This window comes from Eptatretus burgeri, chromosome 7, assembly GCF_056783735.1.
Source record: "Eptatretus burgeri isolate ZD-2024b chromosome 7, Ebu_testis_v1, whole genome shotgun sequence".
Classification (NCBI taxonomy): domain Eukaryota; kingdom Metazoa; phylum Chordata; class Myxini; order Myxiniformes; family Myxinidae; genus Eptatretus; species Eptatretus burgeri.
This window is the reverse complement of record NC_140967.1, coordinates 94,026,094-94,049,643: the sequence shown is the minus strand read 5'-3', so window position 1 is coordinate 94,049,643 and position 23,550 is coordinate 94,026,094. Positions and strand designations below refer to the sequence as shown.

At 44.2% G+C, this 23,550-nt stretch overlaps 1 protein-coding gene across 8 annotated transcripts in view; it reads right to left on the bottom strand.

Annotated features, from left to right (window-relative positions):
- LOC147023821 (uncharacterized) overlaps nucleotides 1-23,550 on the bottom strand; it is a 373,912-nt gene that overhangs the window by 41,989 nt on the left and 308,373 nt on the right. For all 8 annotated transcript variants that reach the window (XM_085889658.1, XM_085889651.1, XM_085889657.1 and 5 more), the window contains 6 exons: nucleotides 21,435-21,617; nucleotides 20,158-20,253; nucleotides 13,858-13,944; nucleotides 9,526-9,559; nucleotides 9,100-9,192; nucleotides 6,862-6,897 (listed from right to left, as the gene is read on the bottom strand). In XM_085889658.1, the coding sequence (XP_085745784.1) occupies nucleotides 6,862-6,897; nucleotides 9,100-9,192; nucleotides 9,526-9,559; nucleotides 13,858-13,944; nucleotides 20,158-20,253; nucleotides 21,435-21,617 (529 nt within the window). The remainder of the gene's footprint in view (nucleotides 1-6,861; nucleotides 6,898-9,099; nucleotides 9,193-9,525; nucleotides 9,560-13,857; nucleotides 13,945-20,157; nucleotides 20,254-21,434; nucleotides 21,618-23,550) is intronic.

The following is a 23,550-nucleotide window of genomic DNA, read 5'->3' as shown; positions in this document are numbered from 1 at the left end:
CGACCTCAACATCCTCACCACAAACAGACACAGACAGGACAGCAGCATCCAAGATGTCATTGAAAGCCTGGATCTTAGTTTTGACCCAAGAAATCTGTAATCCCAACGGCTCCGACTCCTCATTCAGCACCTCGAGGGCCCCCAAGAGGATGTCTAAAGTCTCCGCAAAGATGACTGCATCATCTGCAAAATCAAGGTCCAAGATCTTCACATTGCCAAACGATGCACCGCAACTTGATCTCTCCGACATCCTCCCTAAAATCCAGTCCATACAAGTGCTGAAAAGTGTGGGGGCAAGTACACATCCCTGACGAACTCCAGTAACAACTGGAAATAAGTCAGAGATGGTACCACCACACTTCACAGCACTCTCAGTACCAGAGTAGAGTTCAGACATCAGATCGATCAGTTTCGGTGGCACCCCACGAAGACCAAGAATCCTCCAGAGGACATCCCGATTCACTGAATCGGGCAACGCTACAGAGATCAACAAAGGCTGCAAGCAGCCCCTGCCAAAACTCTCGTCTGTGTTCGGTGAGGACACGAAGTGCAAGGATACGGTCAATCGTTGACCTCTTTGGTGTAAAGCCTGACTGCTCTGGACGCTGGTGCTCAAGCAGATGGTGGCGAACCCTATCGAGAATTATCCGAGCAAAGACCTTGCCCGGCACTGAGAGCAGCGTCACCCCTCGGTAGTTGTTGCAGTCTTGGCGATCACCCTTCCCTTTCCAGAGAGGGACAACAAGGCCCCTCTTCCAGTCAGTTGGGATGATGCCTGTGTTCCTGTGAAAAGAAGAGCGGCACAGGTTTCTCTGGGACTGATAGGAAACCTTCCCCACCTTGTTGATTTTGGAAGAGATAGTGAAATGGCAGCAACAGAATGTGTCATTGATGAGGCCAGAGTATACTGGACTGCTCTGCATGGCCAAAAAGGGTTCAGCTGTTTGGATACCCTCAGGCAGCATATGTTTGTCTCTTCAAAATTAGACCTTAGGTCACTGCCAGCAACAGAAGATGCGTTTTACTTCCTTGTTTTAAGAGCATTGTATCAATTGCTTCTGTATAGGCGTGCACATCTCAGTGACCGAGCACTCCCCCCAGCCACAACATTTGGCAGAACCCTTATCAATGGAAAACTGGTCCCAATTCTCATGTCTAAGCCAGCCAAGCCAAACATAGACAAAACGGTGTCTTGCATGTGCAAATTATCCAAATGTCTGAAACGATGTTCATGCAAAAAGGCTGCTGTGCCTTGCTGAGTGACATGCATATGCCTTGGTCAGAGAGGTTCATGTGGTGGAGTTGTTTCAGAGAGTGACTCTTCCTCTGAAGAGGATGTTTCATGTCACAATATTGTGTTAATCCATTTCTAATTTTATCTTCCTTAAAACCATGGCATGTAAAAGTATGTTCTTGTTCCTGACCCCATTGATAGTCAAGCATTTCTGAGTTGCATAAATCTTTTGTTGTTTGACATATAACCTTGTCAATTGTAGGTAGGTTAAATCTACACCAATTGTGATATAGGAAATGAACTCCTCTTTAATATGAGGGGTCATTTGTGTATATAGGTTTAGTGGTTATGATTTTAGGACAATATGAATTACCCCTACCCCCATCCTACATCTTCGCTTTTGCCAACATTTTGTTATCAGAGGGGGCTCGCAAAAGTGTTGACTGTGTTGTTGCGCAAGAGTTTCACCATTGCCAACATTGGTTTTCATATACTCAAAGGGTGTCTCTTTATGAAAATCAACACAAAAATTTTATAGCAGACCGGGCAATTTTTTTTTAATTTTGATCGGTTGGCTCCCGGACTACTATAATGGAGCTAAGTGTTTATTATCTCCTCTTAGACGAAGCGTCAATGGTCCACGGGACTCAGCTACATTGTACATAGTATACATGACTCTGGCTTGCAATACTATCCAGCTCCCTATCACGAGCAAATGAGCAAAAATTATGGGGGTTAAAAAATGAAGCCAAGTCCGCTGAGTATTAGCTACGCAGCCCAAGGTACGTCACCGAACATGATTGGTCCAGTGCCATCACGTTCCTTCTACAGAACAGACCAGTGACAGCAGGTTTTTTTTATCTCCTCCTTGATGAAGTGCCAACGGTCCACAAAACTCAGCTAAACTGTACTTAGAATACATGACTCTGGATCGCTATACTTTTTAGCTCACAAGCGAAAATGTACACACTCGCTCATTATCGCCCATTACTGCACTACATTTTCAAAAAAAAAAAATGCTGTGACAACATATTCGGTGTGTCGGCGTGACTGTCCTCGATTACAACCCCATAAAAACCACTCAGGAATTAATGCCTCATTCAGAAAAAATGGCACGTGAAAAAGGAACAAAATCACGACTGCAGATCTCCGAACCGTGAAGGACAACAAAATCACATGACCACCACCACCTCTGCCATCCATCTATGGGATGGGTAATCTACTAGTATAAATAATAAAGAATGACCCACCTGCATCTCTCGCCTGTGAATGGAAGGAATAACCAATCAGCTCTCAGCGAATCAATTAATCCTAGGTGGCTGGGAATATATAAATAAATTGACACCTAACATGCTCTTCTCGCCAAAGAAGCTGCATAAAGCAACCAAGGCCGACGAAAGGTAAGCGCTTTTCCTGTTTCAAACCCTTCCCAGAGTTTCTCCACAGCTATAAATAAAAACATTCACAAATAGTACACACATGAGAAGGAACTCTGGGAAGGGTTTGACACAGCAGCATGTCCCTGCATCCACTTTCCTCCAGTACTCCAGGGGCCTCCGTCTGGTGATCTTCCAGGCAGATGCCTCACCCATCACCATCTCCCTGAGATGCTGATAAACCTGCCGCAACCACAAGGCACGTGGTCGGCTCATTGGCCTCCTCCACTCATGAGGCTCCCTCACTGAGAGAATCTGGTGAGCAGCATCAGCGTCAGGAAAACGGGCCACATGTCCAGACAGCCACAGCTGACACTCATGGACAATGAAGGAAACAAATCTCATAATAGTCTCTCTCAGCAACTGCTCGTTGGATACAAAGTCCAACCAGCAATAGCCAAGGTTTCTCCGAAGAGACCTGGTTCCAAAGGAATTAAGTCTCCATCTCAGATCCCTGGTAAGAGTCCAAGTCTCACATCCGTAGAGCAAGATTGGAAGGACCAAGGACTTCAAGACTAAGAGTTTTGTCCACCTGCACAGGTACCGGCAGCGCCACACCCCATGATCGAGTGAATCCATCACTCCCCAGGCCCGACCCAGACATCTATTAACGTCTGGCTCACAGCCAGCAAAGACATGAACATCACTGCCAAGGTCAGTGAATCTCTCGGTGACCTCAACATCCTCACCACAACCAGGTACAGACAAGATAGCAGTATCCAAGATGTCATTGAGCCAGAAAACCCGTAATTCCAGTGGCTCCGACTCCTCATTTAGCATCTTGACGGCCCCCAAAAGGATAGCCAGAGTCTCTACAAAAATGACTGCATCATCTGCGAAATCAAGGTCAGATAGCTTGACATTCCAAAATGATGCACAGCAGCTTGATCTCTCCGACATCCTCCCCAGAATCCAGTCCATACAAGTGCTGAAAAGTGTGGGGGCCAGTACACACCCCTGAAAAACTCCAGTAATAACTGGAAATAAGTCGTAGAAGGTACCACCACATCTCACAGCACTCACAGTACCAGAGTATAGTTCAGACATGAGATTGATCAGTTTTGGTGGCACCCCACGAAGACGAGAATCTTCCAGAGGGCATCCCGATTCACTGAATCAAACGCTTTGCAGAGATCAACATAAGCTGCAAGTAGCCCCTGCTGAAACTCTTGTCTGCATTCGGTGAGGACCCAAAGGGCAAGGATACGGTCAATCGTTGACCTCTTTGGTGTGAAGCCTGACTGCTCTGGGTGCTGGTGCTCAAGCAGATGGTGGCGAACCCTTTCAAGAATTATCCGAGCAAAGAGCTTACCCGGCACTGAGAGCAGCGTCACCCCTCAGGAGTTGTTGCAGTCCTGGTGATCACCATTCCCTTTCCAGAGAGGGACAACAAGGCCCCTCTTCCAGTCAGTTGGGATGATGCCCGTGTTCCAGGCAGAGCACAGAACTGCATGCAACGGCATCAGTACAGCATTTCCACCAGCCTTGAGAAGTTCAGCATGGATGCCACAGATCCCAGGAGCTTTACTCCATTTCAACCGGTTCACTGTAGCCTGTGCTTCCACAAAGGAAGGTGGATCACAGTGGATTGGAGGGTCAGCAATAGGGAAAGTAACATCCCTGACATCCAACTCAACAGCTGGTGGATAAGCCTGGTACAGCCACTCAAAGTAACTGGTCCAGCGGGCCTTTACTTCGGAATCCTCTGTCAAGAGCCTACCACTCTCCCCTCTCACTGCAGTACACCGAGGGACGGGCTTGGAGGAATGCAATGCGCAAATTCTCCTGTAAGCAGGACGACAATAACTTGACCACAGGTGATGCTCTATCCCCTTAGAGATTCCTCGCACATATGCCTCCTTGTCCACCCTCAGCGCACATTCAGTTTTACGCCTCAGCTCCCTGAACAGCTCAGCTCTGCCATTAAACCTGGCCCTGCAATTCTGGTCAATAGTATCCAGTGTCCCTTGAGAGACAAAATTCTTCTTCGCCCGATGGTGAGTTCCAAGACATCCCACCGACAGCATCAAGGATGGTGATCTTGAAGACACTCCACAACTCTTCAAGATTCCCCAAAGCACCCAGATTCCCTAAATCCCCACTTAGCCTGTTTGCAAACTCCTCAGCTACCCTCTCATCCTTGAGCTTGCCAACATCCAGCCTAAGCTGGGATGGTACCATTCTCCTGGATTTAAGCTGAAACTTCAGAGTTGCTCCAAGCCTGTGGTCGGTATTGAGGAACTGAGCGCTCTGGTCGACCCTGCGGTTCTGGATCATCCTCCAGTTATCATCAATGAGCACATGGTCAATTTCCTTTGCCACACCATCAGCTTTGGAATACCAATTCCAGCGATGACCCTGTGTATGCTGAAACCATGAACCAGCTACCCTAAGTCAATGACTTCATGCAAAGTCAAGGAACTTCATGCTATTCTGGTTCACAGTTCCAGAACCATGGAGACCAACACATCTCTCATAACCATCCCTATTAGTTCCAGTATTCGCAGGTGAGATATATCGGTGGGTCTTTCTTTATTGTTGAAATGTTGACTGCTTTTGACATTTGCATGTGGTACATGCTTGTGAGCCTCATTGGGATGCAGCGCTGTCTGCGCTGTCACTGATGATTCATCAATAAGCGATGAAACCGGTCCAGCAGCTGAGAGGGTGTGCAGTATTGGGATTCTCAAGTGTGCTCTATTTGTGAATGTCTTTATAGCTGTGGAGGAACTCTGGGAAGGGTTTGAAACAGCAAAGCGCTTTCCTTGTGTCGGCCTTCTTAGTTGCTTTATGTACCTTCTTTGGCTGGAAGAGCATGGGAGGTATGAATGTATTTATATAATCCTAGCCACCTGGGTTTAGTTGATTACGTGAGAGCTGATTAGCTATTCCCTCCATTCACAGTTGAGAGATGTGCGTGGGTCTTTCTCCAACATATATATATATATATATATATATATATATATATATATATATATATATATATATATATATATATATATATATATATATATATATATATTACAGACAGTATATGTTTATGTATAATATTAGCCCCCATGTTCTTCCAGCAAAAGAAGGCTGCATGAAGCTACTGAGAAAAGTGACAAATTGTAAGCCCTTTGCTGTTTCAAACCCTACCCGGGTTCCTCCACTGCTGCAGACATTCACAAGTAGTCCATACATGAGAATCCCAATGCTACGTGCCCTATCAGCTGGAGCAGAGTCATCACCTGTTGGTGAATCATCAGTGACAGCATAGACAGAAACACGCACCACCGAGGGTCCCAAGCATGTACCGTGTGCAATGCCAATAGCAATTAACATAAAAATATCAAGACCCAATCACTCTCTCAACATAATTAGAGGGCATAACCAATCAGCTATCACCTAAACAATTACCCCAGGTGGCCAGGATTTCAATACATTAACCTCCATGCTCTTCCACTTAAAGAAAGCTGCAAAAAGCATCCAAGAACAGCGACACAAGGAAAGCCCTTTGCTGTTTTAAACCCTAACCGGGTTCCTCTACAGCTGCAGACATTCACAAGTAGTATGTGTATGAGAATCCCAACGATACACGCCCACTCAGAAACTGAACCGGTTTCATCACTCGTTGGTGAATCACCAGTGACAATGGAGACAGAAACGCACACCACTGTGGCTTCCAAGCATGTACTATGTATGGAACAATTAAGTATGTACCAATTACGGGTGAGAGATGTGATTGGGTCTTGATATTTATATGTTAATTGCTATTGTCATTGCATGTGGTACATGATTGGGAGCCTCGGTGGTGTGCATTTCTGGATATGCTGTCGCTGATGATTCACCAACAAATGATGAAACCGGTCCGGCGACGGAGTGGATGTGTAACATTGGGATTCTCGTGTATTTACAACTTATGAATGTCTACAGCTGTGAAGGAACCCAGGAAGGGTTTGAAACAGCAAAGGGCTTACGTTGTGTCATCGTATATTTAGCTTTATTTAGCTTTCTTTCACTGGATGAGCATGGTGGTTAATTGACTGAAATCCTAGTCACCTAGGGTAATTGATTTGGTGAGAGCTGATTGTTTATTCCCTGTGATTGGGTCTTGATATACAGTACTGTATATACATATATTACAAATTATACTACTATCACTACGACAAAAACAAGAACCATGACGACAACCACCTTCACCCTCACCTCTTTCCATAGTTCTAAACTTTCTTGTCAATGGCTCTGAAAAGCAGATCATGATAAAACAGATCAGTTGATCAACATTTCATGCATATTGATTGGAGATTCACTTTAATGCATAATCACAATAATTCAGTTGATCACAAACATATAATGACAAGAAGATTATTGATTGGGATCAATAGCTTCATGATTGATATAAGCTGCTTTCTTCGATGTTATAAGTACCCTTGGCAGAGGAGAGGGTATTGCATTTGAGTCCATTTGTTAACCTCCGCCATCTTCGAAGATGGATTGTGGTTACTGTTTTCACCCCTTTCTGTTTGTTTGTTCGTTTGTTTGTTTGTTTGTTTGTGAACAGTATTACGGAAAAACTCCTCGACGGATTTCGACGAAACTTGGTGGGGGGGGGGTTAGGTATGGTCCAAGGATCATGCCATTAAATTTTGGACTTGGTCCCCCCCCCCCAAAAGAAAAATTGTTAGAGAAATTTTTTTTTGCATTTCTACATGTTTTAAGTGATTTCCACCCCCCCAAAAAAATTGTTACCCCCCAAAAAAGAATTTTTTCTTGCATTTCTACATGTTTTAAGTGATTTCCAACCCCCCCAAAAAAAAAAATTTAGAGAAAAAAATTTTTTTTTTGTATTTCTACATGTTTTAAGTGATTTCCACCCCCCAAAAAAAATTGTTACCCCCCAAAAAAGAATTATTTTCTTGCATTTCTACATGTTTTAAGTGATTTCCAACCCCCCCAAAAAAAAAAATTGGAGAGAAATTTCTTTTTTGCATTTCTTCCTGTTTTAAGTGATTTCCAACCCCCCCCCCAAAAAAAAATTTGTTAGAGAAAAAAAAATTTTTTTGCAACTTTTTCAACAAAATTTCGATTTTTTTTTTTTTGCATTTCTACATGTTTTAAGTGATTTCCAACCCCCCCCCCCCCAAAAAAAAATGTTGGAGAAAAGAACTATAACTCTGTCAGCACTGTTGACATCATATTTAATGAATAAGATATAAGGTTCACTTGAGTGACCCAGCAGTATTGGCGGCGGAGGTTTTGCACTCTCCCGAGTGCTCCCCCTCTAGTTTATTTGTGTGTTTGTCTGTTTGACCGCACAGAACGTTAGTATTTGTATTAATTACATTACACCCTTTAAAACCCCAAGACTATTTTAGACCCCTTAAACACATTGGAGCCTTTAGAACCCTAAGACCCTTTGAGACCCATAAGACCCTTCCAACCCTTTCAACTCCTAAGACCCGTTCGAACCCTAAAACCCTGTTTTATAAAACCCTGTTCATGAATGCAAAGACCACTAAGGCCCCATAAAATCCTTTTGCACCAAAATAGACCCCTAAGACCCTACAGATCTTGAAGATCCCTTATGACCCATAAAACCCTAAAGACCCTATAAAACCCTTTGAACCCCAAAGACCCTTCGACTCCTTTCTACCTGTTAGCCCTTCATACATTTCAGACCTTTTAATACTCTGTAGACCCCTTTGATCACTCGACCCTTTTTACATGTTTTCAGAACCTTTAGACCGCTTCGACCTTTTAAGACCCTTTCGACACTGTCGATCATTTTGACCCTTTAGACCTTTTCAGACCTTTCCACCTTTCAACCGTTCGAACTTCAGACCATTGGACCTTTACAATTTTCAGACCTTTGACCTTTACATATTGAAAACTACACCGTTTACACCGTTCATTTGCAATCAACGACCTTTCAAAGAGCACATCCTTCCATTTATTTGCCACAAAATACACCACACAAAATATGTCCTGGCGAGGGTCTGCAATCTCTGATTGCTTTTTCTTATTACCTCCATCACTGAAGGTGAAGGAGGTGGTGTTTTCAACCCTTTCTGTCTGTCTGTTTGTTTGTCTGTGTGCAGGATGTCTCAAAAAGTTGTGGACGGATCCAGATGAAATTTTGTGGACATGTTGGGTGTGTTTCACGGAAGAATTGATTCAATTTTGGTGAAGATCCGAATCCTAATCCGGATCTGATATTTTCTAAAGTGATTCTTCACCATCGAGAGCTCGGGCCAAAAACGAGACATAGAATGGTCTTTCAAAAATGTATTTGGATCGATATGTTCTCGTGGATCAGGCATTACGCGGCGGAGGTATGCACTCTACCGAGTGCCCTTCGAGTTAACTTTGTTTTGTCAAGCAAGATACGGGCAAGCTTCGAATCGCTGGTGGTGTGGAAGAAGGATTCAGTGAAATCATCATTACCAGATCGCCTTCGTCCCTTCCTGCTAATAGAGCGTGTGGAGTCCAAGGTATTCCTGCTGGGCATGCCTTGGTTCGAGATCATTGCAGATCCATCTGCAGGCAGACACGTTTAAGATTAGACACTTGTATTGTCTGTATTACATGCAAGTTATTTCACACCTCAAGAGTCTGTGGGATGTGAAACCAGTGACTGAAACATCATCTTTGGTTGACCTCAGTGTGACAGATTATGGGAAAGCGATACTGTCTATAGTCTAAACAATGTTCAAGGTTTTCAAACATTATAAGGTATATATCATATGCAATGTGTCCAAGTGAAAATTAACTCAAAGTGTTTGCTTTCCACTGATAATTGTTTGGTTTGTTCAAAGGAGCAAGAACTCTGAAATGATTCATGTTGTATCAAGGTGAAAAGGCACCACTTACACAAAGCATTCATTGCTAGAAGAGTCTGCTTGGCCTGAAAAAGGCAGGGGTGATTGTAGGAAGGGGGGGGGGTGAAGTTGGGGAAGAGTATCACAATTAATTAATTTTAAATTGTCCAGAATGACCAGGACCATATACAGTATATGCATCAGAGCATGGACACATTTGAATCGGTGGTTCTTCGTCGAACTATGAAGAGATTTAATATCTTTCTGATTTAATTTAAGACCACATCTTCATAAATTATCTTTCTGATTCGCTGGAAGATCCTGCCGATCTATTTTCTGGTGATTCCACCCTCTGCCGTACAATTTCTCATCTTTCAGACATGCAGGCAGCAGCTTGTTCCCTCTCTTCAGACCTTGATATAATCAGGAGCTGGTCCAACTCTTGGAATGTCTTTCAACCCTGACGAAACATCACACTCTTCCCCTCTGGTAAACCCTCCCATCCACTTCCTAAACAAATCGGTTGAACCTTTGTGCCTTACAATCAGCCATGATCTTTCTTGGGAGACCATAATGCCAAGATGGCCTCTAAACCAGCCACCGACTGGGCATCCATCATCAGGCAAGGTCTTTCTTTGTCCAATCTGAACTTTTGCCAACCTACAAGGCCTTCATTCACAGCTTGATGGAGTACTGCTCTCCCCATTAGGCTGGCACCCCTGCCTCACACCTTGCTATTCTTGATGCCGTGGAAAGCAAGGCCATCAAAATCATTGGGATCGCCCACGATGAGGCTCAGCGTATCGGCCTGTTACTCTCACCTTGCAGATAGGTTGATGGCCTCTCTGTATTCTACCTGCTCCATTTTGATCCTGATACTCTCTGCTCTCTCTCTTGGTTCTCTCCCTCCCAGGTTTCTGCAGGGCACATGGTCTACCAGTAACACTTTTCTTGTTTAATTCCCAAAATCCAGGCTCACTGCTCACCTCCACTCATTTGTTCCTCTTTTCTCTCACCTGTAGAACCATTTTCCCCTGTCTGTTCAGTCCCATTCTTCCTTCAAGGGCTCCAAGACAGCTATTCACTACAACCTCAGGCCACCCCCATCCATACTCATCATCTCTTATATCCCAAATGACCCCATTTCCAAGCACTTCCTTATTTACAGTTTCCACGTTATTGTGATTTTACTCCCTCTCCCTCACCTATTTTCGTTTGTTCCTTTTCTAGTTATTCCCCACTTTCCCCTTCCTCTTCTTGCTGTGTTTCATTCAGCTTGTGTACAACTTGTTCACTCCCTTGTGTCCTTCTCCCCCCAGCTAGAAACTGTCATCGCATTGTTTCACAGTCAGGACGATTCATCAATGTGTGTGTGTGTGTCGTCCTTCGGATGGACATTAAACGGGTGGCTTCTCTGCTGACATTATTTGGTGGACTTTAAAGATTCCATGGTGTCCTTCGCGGAGAGTCGGAGAACCATCGCCGGTACATTGGCCAAATTCCAAATTCCTGCCATAACTAGTGGAACATCAGGCCTGGCCAGCCGGTTCGTGAAGACTCGGGCCAAGCTTCCCCCGGCTGACCCCACAAGAAAGGTGGGATAATGGTGGCCGTTAAAGAAGATGAAGAAGCTATGACCATTGATCGTGATTTTCTCCACTCAGTTCAGCTTCTAAAGGTTGTGCTGCTGCACAACCACTACTTGTCCGTATTACATATGCAAACATCTATTCTTGGTTGTGTGCAGTCTCTGTATTTTGGGGGACAGCTGAGAAAAACAGGCTGTATAAGATATCAATAGTGAGCTTCCAAAGTGACTGGACAGGGTGTAGAAAGACAGGGATGCAGTTTATTCGCCCAAGCAGCTAGATCCGGACTACAGCAGCCAATGGTGACGCACGCAGTGCTCGGTTAACATCCCCATGTCGAACATTTATCACAGAATGCAGTCACGTGGTCTGCAATCACTCTTTCCTTGTGGAATTTAGCAGTAATTGTCAAATTTTAGAGCACCGACTTTTGGCAAGTATGGTGGACATTCCACTGCATGGTCCAGGACGTTGCGTGTTGACTCGCTGGCCGTGCAGTGGCAATGTGTTTATGGCTTCTTGTCCACCAACTACAAAGAAGCGTTCGCATGTGACCTCGAGTTCATTATCACCATCTGCGACTGGAGGACAGTTATTATACACTTATACTGACTTAGTTTGAGTCTGCTTATGTGGTGTGGCCACCCCGTCTGTCTCTCTTGATTGGGGAATTTATATATTTATATTTCTTATTAGACGCCATGATCATTGACGGGTCATCACTCCAACCAGGATACTCGACTGAGTGTGCAGGGATTTGTAATTTGTTCAAGGTGCTCACCATAGCTCACCTACTCTTCATGAAGGACACTGGGGGATCCTTACTGTCCACCAACTAATACCGGCAGAAGGGATGCCCATTTGAACGTTCATCTGAGGGATGGCACACACACTGATGAATCACCTTGTCTGCGAAACACCAGGATGACAGTTTGTAGCTGGGTCAAGATTCAAACCCCGGCCGGACAGCACAGAGGGGAGTGTGCGTACGCCTCAGCTATATTGCCAAACTCTATATATTACTTGCGAAAATCAAAGATTTTTCAAATATATTGGTTATATTAGTCAATTTTGTTATTCTGTTTGTTTATTGCTTACAGGTCACAATATTAAATCGATCTTCACAAGACTTCACCTCAAGGTAGAGTTTGTCATAACGAAGAAGCCTATTGTTTTTGAGGTCAAAAGGTCAACAACTAAGGTGGTATTTAAAAAATCCTCAATTTTCATCCAATCCAAGACCATCTCCCCAACCACAACCACTGCAGATCTCCTAATGTCTCTGTTCGCCACTGTTTTGTCCTTCCCACTGCCGCCCCTCTTGTCTCATGCCCCCCACCCCCTTGCCGTGCCTTGTGTGTTAGCTCTAATACGAGTCTTGACAAGGTGTACAAAAAAAAAATTGACTTGAAATTTGAAGAGGATTTATATTTTAGGTCACTGAATTCAACTCGCCAATTATTTTTAAAGTCAACATGGACTAAAAGGTCAACATGGACCCAAGGTCAACAACTAAGGTTAGATTTCTAAATTGCTCAATTTTCATCCGATTGATTGAAATTTGAAGAGGATTTATATCAACCAACCAATTATTTTTAAGGTCAACCTCGACCAAAAGCTCGACATCGGCCAAATTTCTAAAATTGTCAGTTTTCATCTGATTCACTTGAAATTTGAAGAGGAGTTGCGTATTTGATCATTTAATTTAACCACCTATAACTTTTGAGGACAAATCTGTTTTATGATTTTGCACATATCGTGCTCTGCACGACGTCTTTCTTGTTTATTACATATATTAAAATTGCAGAATATTTTTATCCCTCAAGTCCTGTATGTCATATACGAGGTACATGCTCCTTCCATCCCTTTCTCTTAGATATGTCTCCAAATCTACTTTCCATTTCCTCCCACACCATCCTATGTTCTTCCTCTCTCTGATCCTCCTTCCTTCTGATTCAATCCTCGATCTAATTCGTAAGTTTTCTCAGTGGCCTCTAAACGAACCTCAATATGCTTTAGACAAACAGCAGTAACTGAATTATAAAACAGCCCACCCTAACACATCTTTTTCAATGCAATTTTAATTTCTAGCAGGAAGACTTTACAAAGAATGTACAGCTATCGATTCCGATCTCTTTGTACATATGTGTATATATATACATATATATACCAATGTAATCTCAAGGGGTCATCACAGAAGGAGGAAACCGGGAAGGCAAGGTAAATGACTCCACCAATGATCCATAAGGAAAAGCTATAATTATTTATTGGTCGTGTAAAAGATACCGTGGGATGTTTTTACCATCCACCTCTGGCTTTGTGAAAGATGGCGTGTTTCATGATCTACTGCCCCCTGCTGAAAATACACCACATGGCGATTCCAAATTGAACTCCCACGGCAATAAACCCGAGTAGCAGATAGCTCACAGGTGAGTGAGATAAACCCTAATAGGAGATAGCTCACAGGTGAGTGAGATTGCTCTGCTGCCAATCGCATGCACAATCAATACCGTGGCCAAGTGATGAAAAAAGTCAATGGTTAAAGTTTAAAAGGTATAATCAGCTTTCTCATATGGCTGCCTACTTGCTGTGACCCTAGCCCCAAGTGCTAAGGCAATGCGATCATTCTTTTCCATGCTATCGACTTACTACGAGTTACACCACGGGCCTCGTTTGTACAAAAAGAGGGCAATGGTGATTCCCGCCTCATAAGTCCAGGATTCCCTCGTGATCCGGCTTATTCTTCGAGATCGGTATTTATTTCCACGGTTTTTACGGCTGGTGGATAGTCTCACCTTGAGAGGGATCGTGCCGGGATGGTTTTCAATGATGAGGCGTTTGAGCTCGGTGATCCACAGCCTTTTATCCTCCAGTACACGTGCCTGTGGGATGAACGAAACAGCAGCAGCCATGACACCTCCTAGGCACAGTGTCTGTTATAAGCAAGGGATTCCATCACCAGAGTTATCATGTTAGGAAAAGCAAAGGAAGTTTGACGATCGGCCGAGGGGACATCGAGGACATCTAATGTTTTCATTGCTCTCCCCTTGTCGATGTCAATCATCCCACTGTGGCTTTACATGAGTAGGAGGCCATCGCATGGCGGCATCCCGCACAAATTCTTGAGTACAGCTCCCGGCATATAGGGACACTTGCGGAAGTGGTATGGCTGCTTGCCGGTAATGATGGAACAAGTGGGTACTGCACATAAAACTGAATAAAATGCAGTTACAACTGTTGCTGTTCTAAGAGGGTAGAGAAAGATTGGGGGAAGAGATGCACAAAAGTATGGCCTTTTTAAACGCCCTCTCACGAGGCCTCCAACATCACCAAATTCTGGACCATTTGTTTTGTAATGTTATTACCCATTTTGCTCGCAATTACATTTCCAGCACCCTCGTGTTCTGCAACCAGCTGCTCTTGATCAATGTTAGCCCTTCAGGATCGCAGGGTGAGACCGCTAATGTTCCACGTTGCAAATGGAAAATAAACATGAGCCTGTCCGTCGCTGCGGACCGTGTGGGGGCCCGACAAGCTGAGGCGCTGTGCGTGGTCGGATGTGTTAAAACACAACTAGTCCTTTGAATGAAAGGGGTCACATTCAGTGTTGAGAATCATGCACGGACAGTCATCGACACCTGGAATCCAGATGCGCGACTGAACACCAGGAAAATGGAGATGTAAATCAAGGACATGAAAAGCATTATATCATCTCGAGGTGGTGGGTGGTGGGATGTGTTCATGCAGGTATGTAATGTGTTTTTTTTTTTTTTTACTGGAAGGAATGAAATGGAAATGAGTTGAGTTTTCCAGTACTTGTGAGCAGTTGCTGTACGGTATGATAGACTCGATCGTGCTTTCAAACCGCTGCCCTGTTTGAGACCCAAGTTGAGTGTGTTGTTCACAAGAGTACAAATTGATTTCAAATATTTTTTTTTCATATTTGCATATTGAGGTGTACAGACAGTCAGGGTGGGTTCTGAAAATTAACCAGGACGAGGTTCATGTGCATCCTGGAGTTGCTGGGCAAAGTTGTGTTACAGAGCAGAGGGAGCCAATATTGGAGAAGAGGTGGGAAAAAAAATAATAAAAAGAGAGACCACCGACCTGCAACAAAAGTATAATCATTGAAAATCTTCACTTAGTGCATTATTATGTCGAACTTTATATACTGAGGTTTGTTCTGCACACTTTCAGAAAAATGGAACTTTTTTTTTTTTAAGTCATTTGTTTTTAATGAAGGTTTCCTCCATTGAGATTAATTCACAATCAGGTCACCATTGCTTCACCAAGACAGTTCTGTGATTATATACTGTATCCTCCTTATGTCATTACAATATATTTTTTTTTATTCCTGTATAGTAAGGTTTTGGGGTACATTTCAGAGATGTAGAAAACACAAAAGGTAACATGTCAACAAACACTGCTTTAGTTAATCTTTCCCAAACTACCATTCAGCTAACGACCTTTTCACACACAAACCAGTCCCAATTTAGGGTGGGAAGTGAGTTACTGTATATGTGTGTGTGTGTGTGTGTGTGTGTGTGTGTGTGTGTGTGTGTGTGTGTGTGTGTGTGTGTGTGTGTGTGTGTGTGTGTGAGTGTGTGTGTGTGTGTGTGTATATATATATATACCGATGAGCCAAAACATTATGACCACCTGCCTAATATGCTGTTGGTCCTCCGTGTGCCGCCAAAACAGCGCCGACCCGCCGAAACATGGACTCTACAAGACCCCTGAAGGTGTCCTGTGGTATCTGGCACCAAAACATTAGCAGCAGCTCCTTCAAGTCCTGTAAGTTGAAAGGTGGAGCCGCCATGGATCGGACTTGTCGGTCCAGTACATCCCACAGATGCTCAATCGGATTGAAATCTGGAGAATTTGGAGGCCAGGGCAACACCGTGAACACTTCATCATATTCCTCAAATCATTCCCAAACAATGTGTGCAGTGTGGCAGGGCGCATTATCCTGCTGAAAGAGGCCACTGCCATCAGGGAATACCATTGCCATGAAGGGGTGTACCTGGTCTGCAACGATGTTTAGGTAGGTGACACATGTCAAATTGATGTCCACATGAATGGCCGGACCCAGGGTTTCCCAGCAGAACATTTCCCAGAGCATCACACTCCCTCCACCGGCTTGTCGTCTTCCCACAGTGCATCCTGGTACCATCACTTCCCAGGTAAACGGCGCACACATACACGGCCATCCACGTGTTCTAAAATAAATCGGGACTCATCGGACCAGGAGACCTTCTTCCACTGCTCCAAGGTCCAGTTCCGATGCTCGTATGCCCATTGTTGGCACTTTCGACGGTGGACAGGGGTCATCATAGGCACTCTGACTGGTCTGCGGCTACGCAGCCCCATACCCAGCAGGGTGCGATGCACTGTGAAGTGTGACACATTCCTCCCCTGACCATCATTAAAATTTTCTGTGACTTGTGCCACAGTAGACCTTCTGTCGGTTCGGACGAGACGGAATAGCCTTTATTTCCCTCGCACATCAATGAGCCTTGGGCACCCAACACCCTGTCGCCGGTTTGTGGTTTGTCCCTCCTTGGACCACCGTCGGAAGGTACCCACCACTGCTGACCGGGAGCACCCCACAAGCCTTGCCGTTTCAGAGATGCTCTGACCCAGTCGCCTGGCCATAACAATTTGGTCCTTGTCAAAGTCGCTCAGGTCTTTACTCCTGCCCATTTCTCCAGCATCCAACACATCAACTAAAAGAACTGACTGTTCACTTGCTGCCTAATCTATCCCACCCTTTGACAGGTACCATTGTAACAAGATAATCAATGTTATTCACTTCACCTGTCAGTGGTCATAATGTTTTGGCAAATAATTGTGTATTGATCTCGCAGGAGTCATAATATTGCTCCATGCGAAAGCTTGACACCTGTCACACACACAAACATGCACACACATAAAACACACACACACACACACACTTATACAGGTGATGAGGTGAGGACCTCATCACAACAGCAATGGCATCATGCCAACCCAGAATGGTATCTAGCAGTTCATGAATGCAAAGTCAAAGGTGTCACCAAGCAGATGAAAATCAAAACTGCCAACCTGGTTTATCCGTTGTTGGGGCTCGTCAGGGCAGCACGTCACTGCTTCATCTACTTTTAACTTTTAAAGCCTTTTAGGCTTATGTGCTGGCTATTGATGTACCACTGACTGTGACTGGTGAGGCCAGATTGTATTTGGGCCTTTTGGGTTTGCAGGTATGATCATGACGCTATTGGTCTAAGTTAGGAGAACTTCAGCATTTCCATTAATACATTTGCAACTTCTTGATAACAACAATGATGCTTCCAAGTTGTGATTGGTGGACATAACACAATCTGGAGCACTCATCCCCCCCCCTCCCTTGGTCCTTCTCCACCAACCTTTGAGGTTCCAAACGGAGCCCTTCTTGAAAACGATTCTCTAAACCACGTACTAAAAAAATAACGACAATTATATGAAGGATCTGTGATCCCCCAGGAGTCATTTCCACAACAATATGTTTTAAATAATTATTTATAAACTCCATTGAACTGGCAATCCCACACATGATAACTGGGCTGATGTAAAGGTGTGTTCTGGCGCAGGTACTGCAGATGAACTGGTTGTTCGTCTGTGCTGCTAGTGTCATACTACTTCCATGGTGCGAGCATTTATTACTTTGTGTTCAGGTTATTTAGATACCAATTTAATTGGTACCGACGGTGGCCCCAGGAAAAAAGGTCAACTGCGTACATAATAAATAGATTGAATGCAGCGTGTTCCTCAGTCTGTAACTCGGCAATTCCAAAAAAAATCATTGGTCAAACACTGTACCTGGAAAAATGTTTGGACACCCAGCCATGTCCTCTGATATTAATTGTGCTTGTTAATTCCTGAGAGGAATAAATTACTCATTAGGATAATTATTAGTAATGTGAATATAATTATATTATTATTGTTGTTCCTTGGACACAAAATATCGGCTCATGGAAGCGGTTAAAGAGGCGACAGACTGATAGTGGTGCAGTGAAGCCATGGTTGCATGCAACAAGCGATGGAATGAATGAACAGGAAAAAGGAGAGTCAGAGAGGAGGAGAAGTAACAGCAACCTGTAAAGAATGGTTTTGGATTAAGTAGGGTTAATGGGGTGGAAAAGATCGGGGGTGGGATGGAGGGAGGGGGGTGACAAGGTATGGTAGTGCAGCACTTGCTTGAATCCCGAGTGGGAAGGATACGATTGAACGTCCTCTGGAATAGTTCCACAAAGAGGTGGAAAGAGGAACAAAAGGGAGGAGGCGGTTGTGAAACCTGGATTTTCGGTGTTTTCCTTTCATGAATAAAATCTGTTTAGGAGCTCGTACATACCTCGTACATCATGTTTGAGACGAGGACTTTCACAGACATCATTGTACCTTAGTAAGAATTACAAGGACATTGGTGGACATTGGACAAATCCTCGAAGTGCATGGGATTTAAACCAGCTGGAATGCGAACATCATAAGCCGTGTGCACAGGTGGGAGCAGCAAACAGTCCTCCTGTTAGATTATTTAATTATCTCCGCCACTTAAGGTGGACAGAGGTTATTATTCACCCCTGGTTGTCTGTTGGTTTTTCTCTGTGAGCAGGATATCTCAAAAAGCTATGGATGGATTCGGACTAAACTTGGTGAACAGGTAGGGTGTGTGACGAGGAAGAACTGATAAGATTGTGGTGAAGATCCAGATGTCAATCCGGCCTATAAATGGGATACAAAACTTAAACTGTTTGGTCTGGCAGAGGTATGCACTCCACTGAGTGCGGTTCTAGTTAAAATCTGCAAAACGCTTTAATTCAATAACTTGTTTTTTATAGAGAGGGAGAGATAAGATGAATCAATGACGGGAACAAATACGACCCTCGACAATGTATACAACAACAACAAAAAAATCTCATCCTGCATTATTGTTTTTTACAAATACTGAAATTTGTGTCTTATTGAATTTATATTTTTACCTCCGCCACCGAAGGTGAAGAAGGTTATGTTTTCACCACTTTCTGTCTGTTACTTACGAAATCTAAAAATTTCGTAAGTATATTGATGACTTCCGTTTGTTTGTTTGTTTGTCTGTTTGTTTGTCGGCACGATAACTCGAGAACGGAAGAAGCTACCAATGTCAAATTACACCACGTGATTCAGGAGGGTGATGGTTAGCGCTGATTAGGTTTTGGTCAAAATCGGCCAAAGGTCAAGGTCACAGTGAGGTCAAACATCCAAAAAATGATAACTCGAGAACGGAAGAAGCGACCAATGTCAAATACACCATTTGATTCAGGAGGGTGGTGGCTCGCGCTGATTAGATTTTGGTCAAAATCGGCCAAAGGTCAAGGTCACAGTGAGGTCAAACATCCAAAACATTCGATTTTTGATGGTTTGGTACAGAATCATCGTAGTAACTTCTGGTTTGCGTCGCTAACTTCTCGAGAGACAGCTTTTATTAGACAAGGTCAGAGGTCAAGTTGACGATTTCGTAAGTGCCAGTCTATGACTGCTTGTTTGTTTGTTTGTTTGTTTGTGTGCATGATATCTCAAAAAGTTGTCGAAGGATTTGGACGAAACTTGGTGGACAGGTTGGGTGTATCGCAAGGACGAATTGATTCGATTCTGGTGAAGATCTGAATCCGGATCTGGATATGAAAATTATTTAATTTTTAAAGTGATTCTTCACCATTGAGAGATCGGGCCAAAACGATATAGTATTTTATAGCATGATATTTCAAAAATGTATTGGGCCCGATATGTTTTCGTGGATCAGGCATTACGTGGCGGAGGTATGCGCTCAACCGAGTGCCCTTCTAGTTTACTTCTAGAAAACTGTATTCCAAATTTATACATTTCAGACCAATTTACTTTAACCTTGTTAACCTCAGAGCTCAGATGGTAGTTTTTTTTTAATCCTGAGCTTATTCATGCACACTTTAACATCTGTTCCCTGAACACTAATTCAACAATACTATTATAAATGATCATGTAACTCCGAATCATCACACTGCATGTGATAAACAACGTGGAGTGTTGATGAGGTTGAACAGTAAATATTCCCGAGGCCTTACCTGGATCGTGTGCTGTACTTTGCTGTTTTTGAAGTGCCGAACAATAAAACTCAAGGGCTCTTTGGGAACATGTTCAACCAACATCAGATTCGAGCACTGCAAAGAAAAAAAAAAAAAAACACAATTCTTGATATGGATTGTTTGAGGTCAATGCAACAACACTATTTCTGGTTCATCTGTCGATTAATCGGTCAATCGAGTCTGACGTCACTTGTAACATGTTGGGTGATGCAACATTGCTCAAAGTACCCTTCACATTATGGGACATTGCACGCTCGACATTTTGGGACGGAAACTTCTTTGCGATTAAATTGTTCAAGTCGCCTTGGCAAAGCCTGAAAGCCAAAGGACTTATTCAACAATAGCACTTGGATACAGGCTTGCACACCTCCTCCCTTATGGATTGTGATTTTTGGCAATTTATATCGAGAGCTCTGTTTATCTCTCTCGCTGTCTCTGTCTCTGTCTCTGTCTCTCTCTCTCTCTCTCTCTCTCTCTCTCTCTCTCTCTCTCTCTCTCTCTCTCTCTCTCTCTCTCTCTCTCTCTCTGTCTCTCTGTCTCTCTGTCTCTCTGTCTCTCTGTGTCTCTGTCTCTGTCTCTGTCTCTGTCTCTGTCTCTGTCTCTCTCTCGCTCTCTGTCTCTGTCTGTCTCTCTCTCGCTCTCTGTCTCTGTCTGTCTCTCTCTCGCTCTCTGTCTCTGTCTCTCTCTCGCTCTCTGTCTCTGTCTCTGTCTCTGTCTCTGTCTCTGTCTCTCTCTCGCTCTCGCTCTCGCTCTCGCTCTCGCTCTCTCTCTCTCTCTCTCTCTCTCTCTCTCTCTCGCTCTCTCTCGCTCTCTCTCTCTCTCTCCCCCTCTCTCGCTCTCGCTCTCGCTCTCGCTCTCTCTCTCTCTCTTTCTCTCGTGCTCTCTCCCTCTCTCGCTCTCTCTCTCTCTCTCTCGTGCGCTCTCGCTCTCTCTCTCGCTCTCTCTCTCGCTCTCTCTCTCGCTCTCTCTCGCTCTCTGTCGCTCTCTGTCGCTCTCTGTCGCTCTCTGTCGCTCTCTCTGTCTGTCTCTGTCTGTCTCTGTCTGTCTCTGTCTGTCTCTGTCTGTCTCTGTCTGTCTCTGTCTGTCTCTGTCTGTCTCTGTCTGTCTCTGTCTCGCTCTCTCTCTCTGTCTCGCTCTCTCTCTCTCTCTCTCTCTCTCTCTCTCTCTCTCTCTCTCTCTCTCTCTCTCTCTCTCTCTCTCTGTCTCTGTCTCTGTCTCTCTCTCTATCTCCCTCTCTCTCTTGATTGATGCCTCACCAGGATGTGGCCCTTGTAGAAATAGCCATCATCACGCCGCTTCACCAGGAGCAGAATTTTGTGGAAGAGGAAAAGCGTCCGTTCGTGCTTGGCTCTGTGCACATGAAATGATCCTTCAAGAACAAGCTCTCCGTAGCGCTCCAAAGGTGGGCCCTCCCAGTCATTCAACTGGATCTGGATTTCCTGCGGGGAGGAAGAGAGACATCTGCTTCATGACAAGTTACACAGACGAACACCGTCGTTAAGGCTGGCCGTACACAGATCCATCAGACTGGTCTTATGCTTGAACTTAGGGCATCTTTACGTTTGCTCTCACGTATCATTACGGATTCTAAACGGAAGCTCGGGCACTTTTAAGTGCAAGACGTCAAGAGGAATTATTACGTTTCTGTTGGCCCTGGGAGATGCTTTTCCTGGCACTGTTAATCCTTCTGACACCGATTCCTGAGCTCAAATATGGATTAAAGGGCTTTTGTTTTCAATGAAGGAAACGTGTAATCCATCATTGGTAATTAATTCCCTTTATGCAGATAAAACAAACAGTTGGTTGGATGCCCCGCAGGGTCGCAAAAAACACTCGCTGAAAATGAGAGCAAAATGTCTCGATTTGAGTAGAATTATTGCAATCCTGCTTCAAAGGAGCAAGTTGACTTAATTTCTAATCCCCCAAAGTCCACTGCAATTGCACACGGCTCGATTGTAAAAATCTCAACGGTCATATATTCACACTCGGGAGGGAAAACTGGAATGGTGCCGTGGATGGAATTCTCAGATGACGTTATAGAAAATATACTTTGTTCTTGAAAGTACCCTGAGCAGAAAGCCAAATGTGTAATGAAAAAGAAGGTCAAGGGATTGTCATTCCCCAAATGTGCTGTGCATTACGGCATGCATACCGTGTCTCGTTTTCCAGCAAAAAGATATGTTTCCGTGAACTTATTGTATCAAAACTTTGCTATATTGGAATTACCCCCACCAATGCCCTACCACACTACCATGACTACTACTACGACTACTACTACTACTAATTTGCTGGACCCAATTATTCCAACCTTCTCGTGGGTTCGGCCTGTGAACGTTTTTTCCGCCAAAGTTTTTAAGAGCTGGCCTGGATTTCGACTGAAGGTTATTTGGGCGAAAACTCGCCAACTCTTTGTAAATGACACCGATGACAAATGCTGGCAGAGGGGTCGTCCGACATCAATGTGTGCGTCGATGAACGGAACACGCATCGATTCCTTTCTCGGCCTGTGAAACCCAAGGATGAGGGATGACAGTTGATAGCTTCGAATGCAGATGAGACAGCTCAGTGGGGAGTGTGTGAACTTCGAGTCCATCATGCCAACCGACTAGCGGCGTACCAACTCCCAACCTTGAAATAAAAAATAAATAAATTGGCACAGGCCACCCCCTAGCATTTAATGTACGCTGAGCAAAATACAGGTGGCATCTCGGAAACAAAATTAAAGACAATAATATAATAAATTCACGTTATATGGTTCAACAAGCAGTTCACAGTTGGCCATTATGGGACTTTAACAAATTGATAAAGAGTTTTACTTCATTTCCTTACATGAAAAAGGGACTTCAGCACGGAGGAGGCCATCATTCATCCCATCAAGCCTGTGCAATGGTTGCCAACCGAAGACTGTTTGTCCATGCTCTATCCTTTTCAAATGCTGAGCATCAAGCAAGGATGCAGCATGTACCGTTTTTTAAGTGTTTGGTCTGACTCAGCTGGGGTCAGGTTCAAACGCCCAACCGCCCAGACTATAAAGAGGGGACCTCGAGCCATTATGAGTAACATCACCCAGTGAATCTTGACAATCTATACTAATAAAAGGCAACGTGTGTGTGTGTGTGTGTGTGTGTGTGTGTGTGTGTGTGTGTGTGTGTGTGTGTGTGTGTCTGTGACCGCTGTTTCTCGACAACCACTGGTCCAATCTAATTGAAACTTGCCAGGTATATTGCTGTGGCCCTGTGGACGTGCCTTTTCAAGGTTTGATATTAATTGGACAAGTGCTTCCCAAGTTATGGCCATTTATTTACCAACCAATGAAAGGACAAGTTGTGTAGGCGTGGCTGTGTAGGCTGGTGCGTGGCCGGCCAAGTGGCC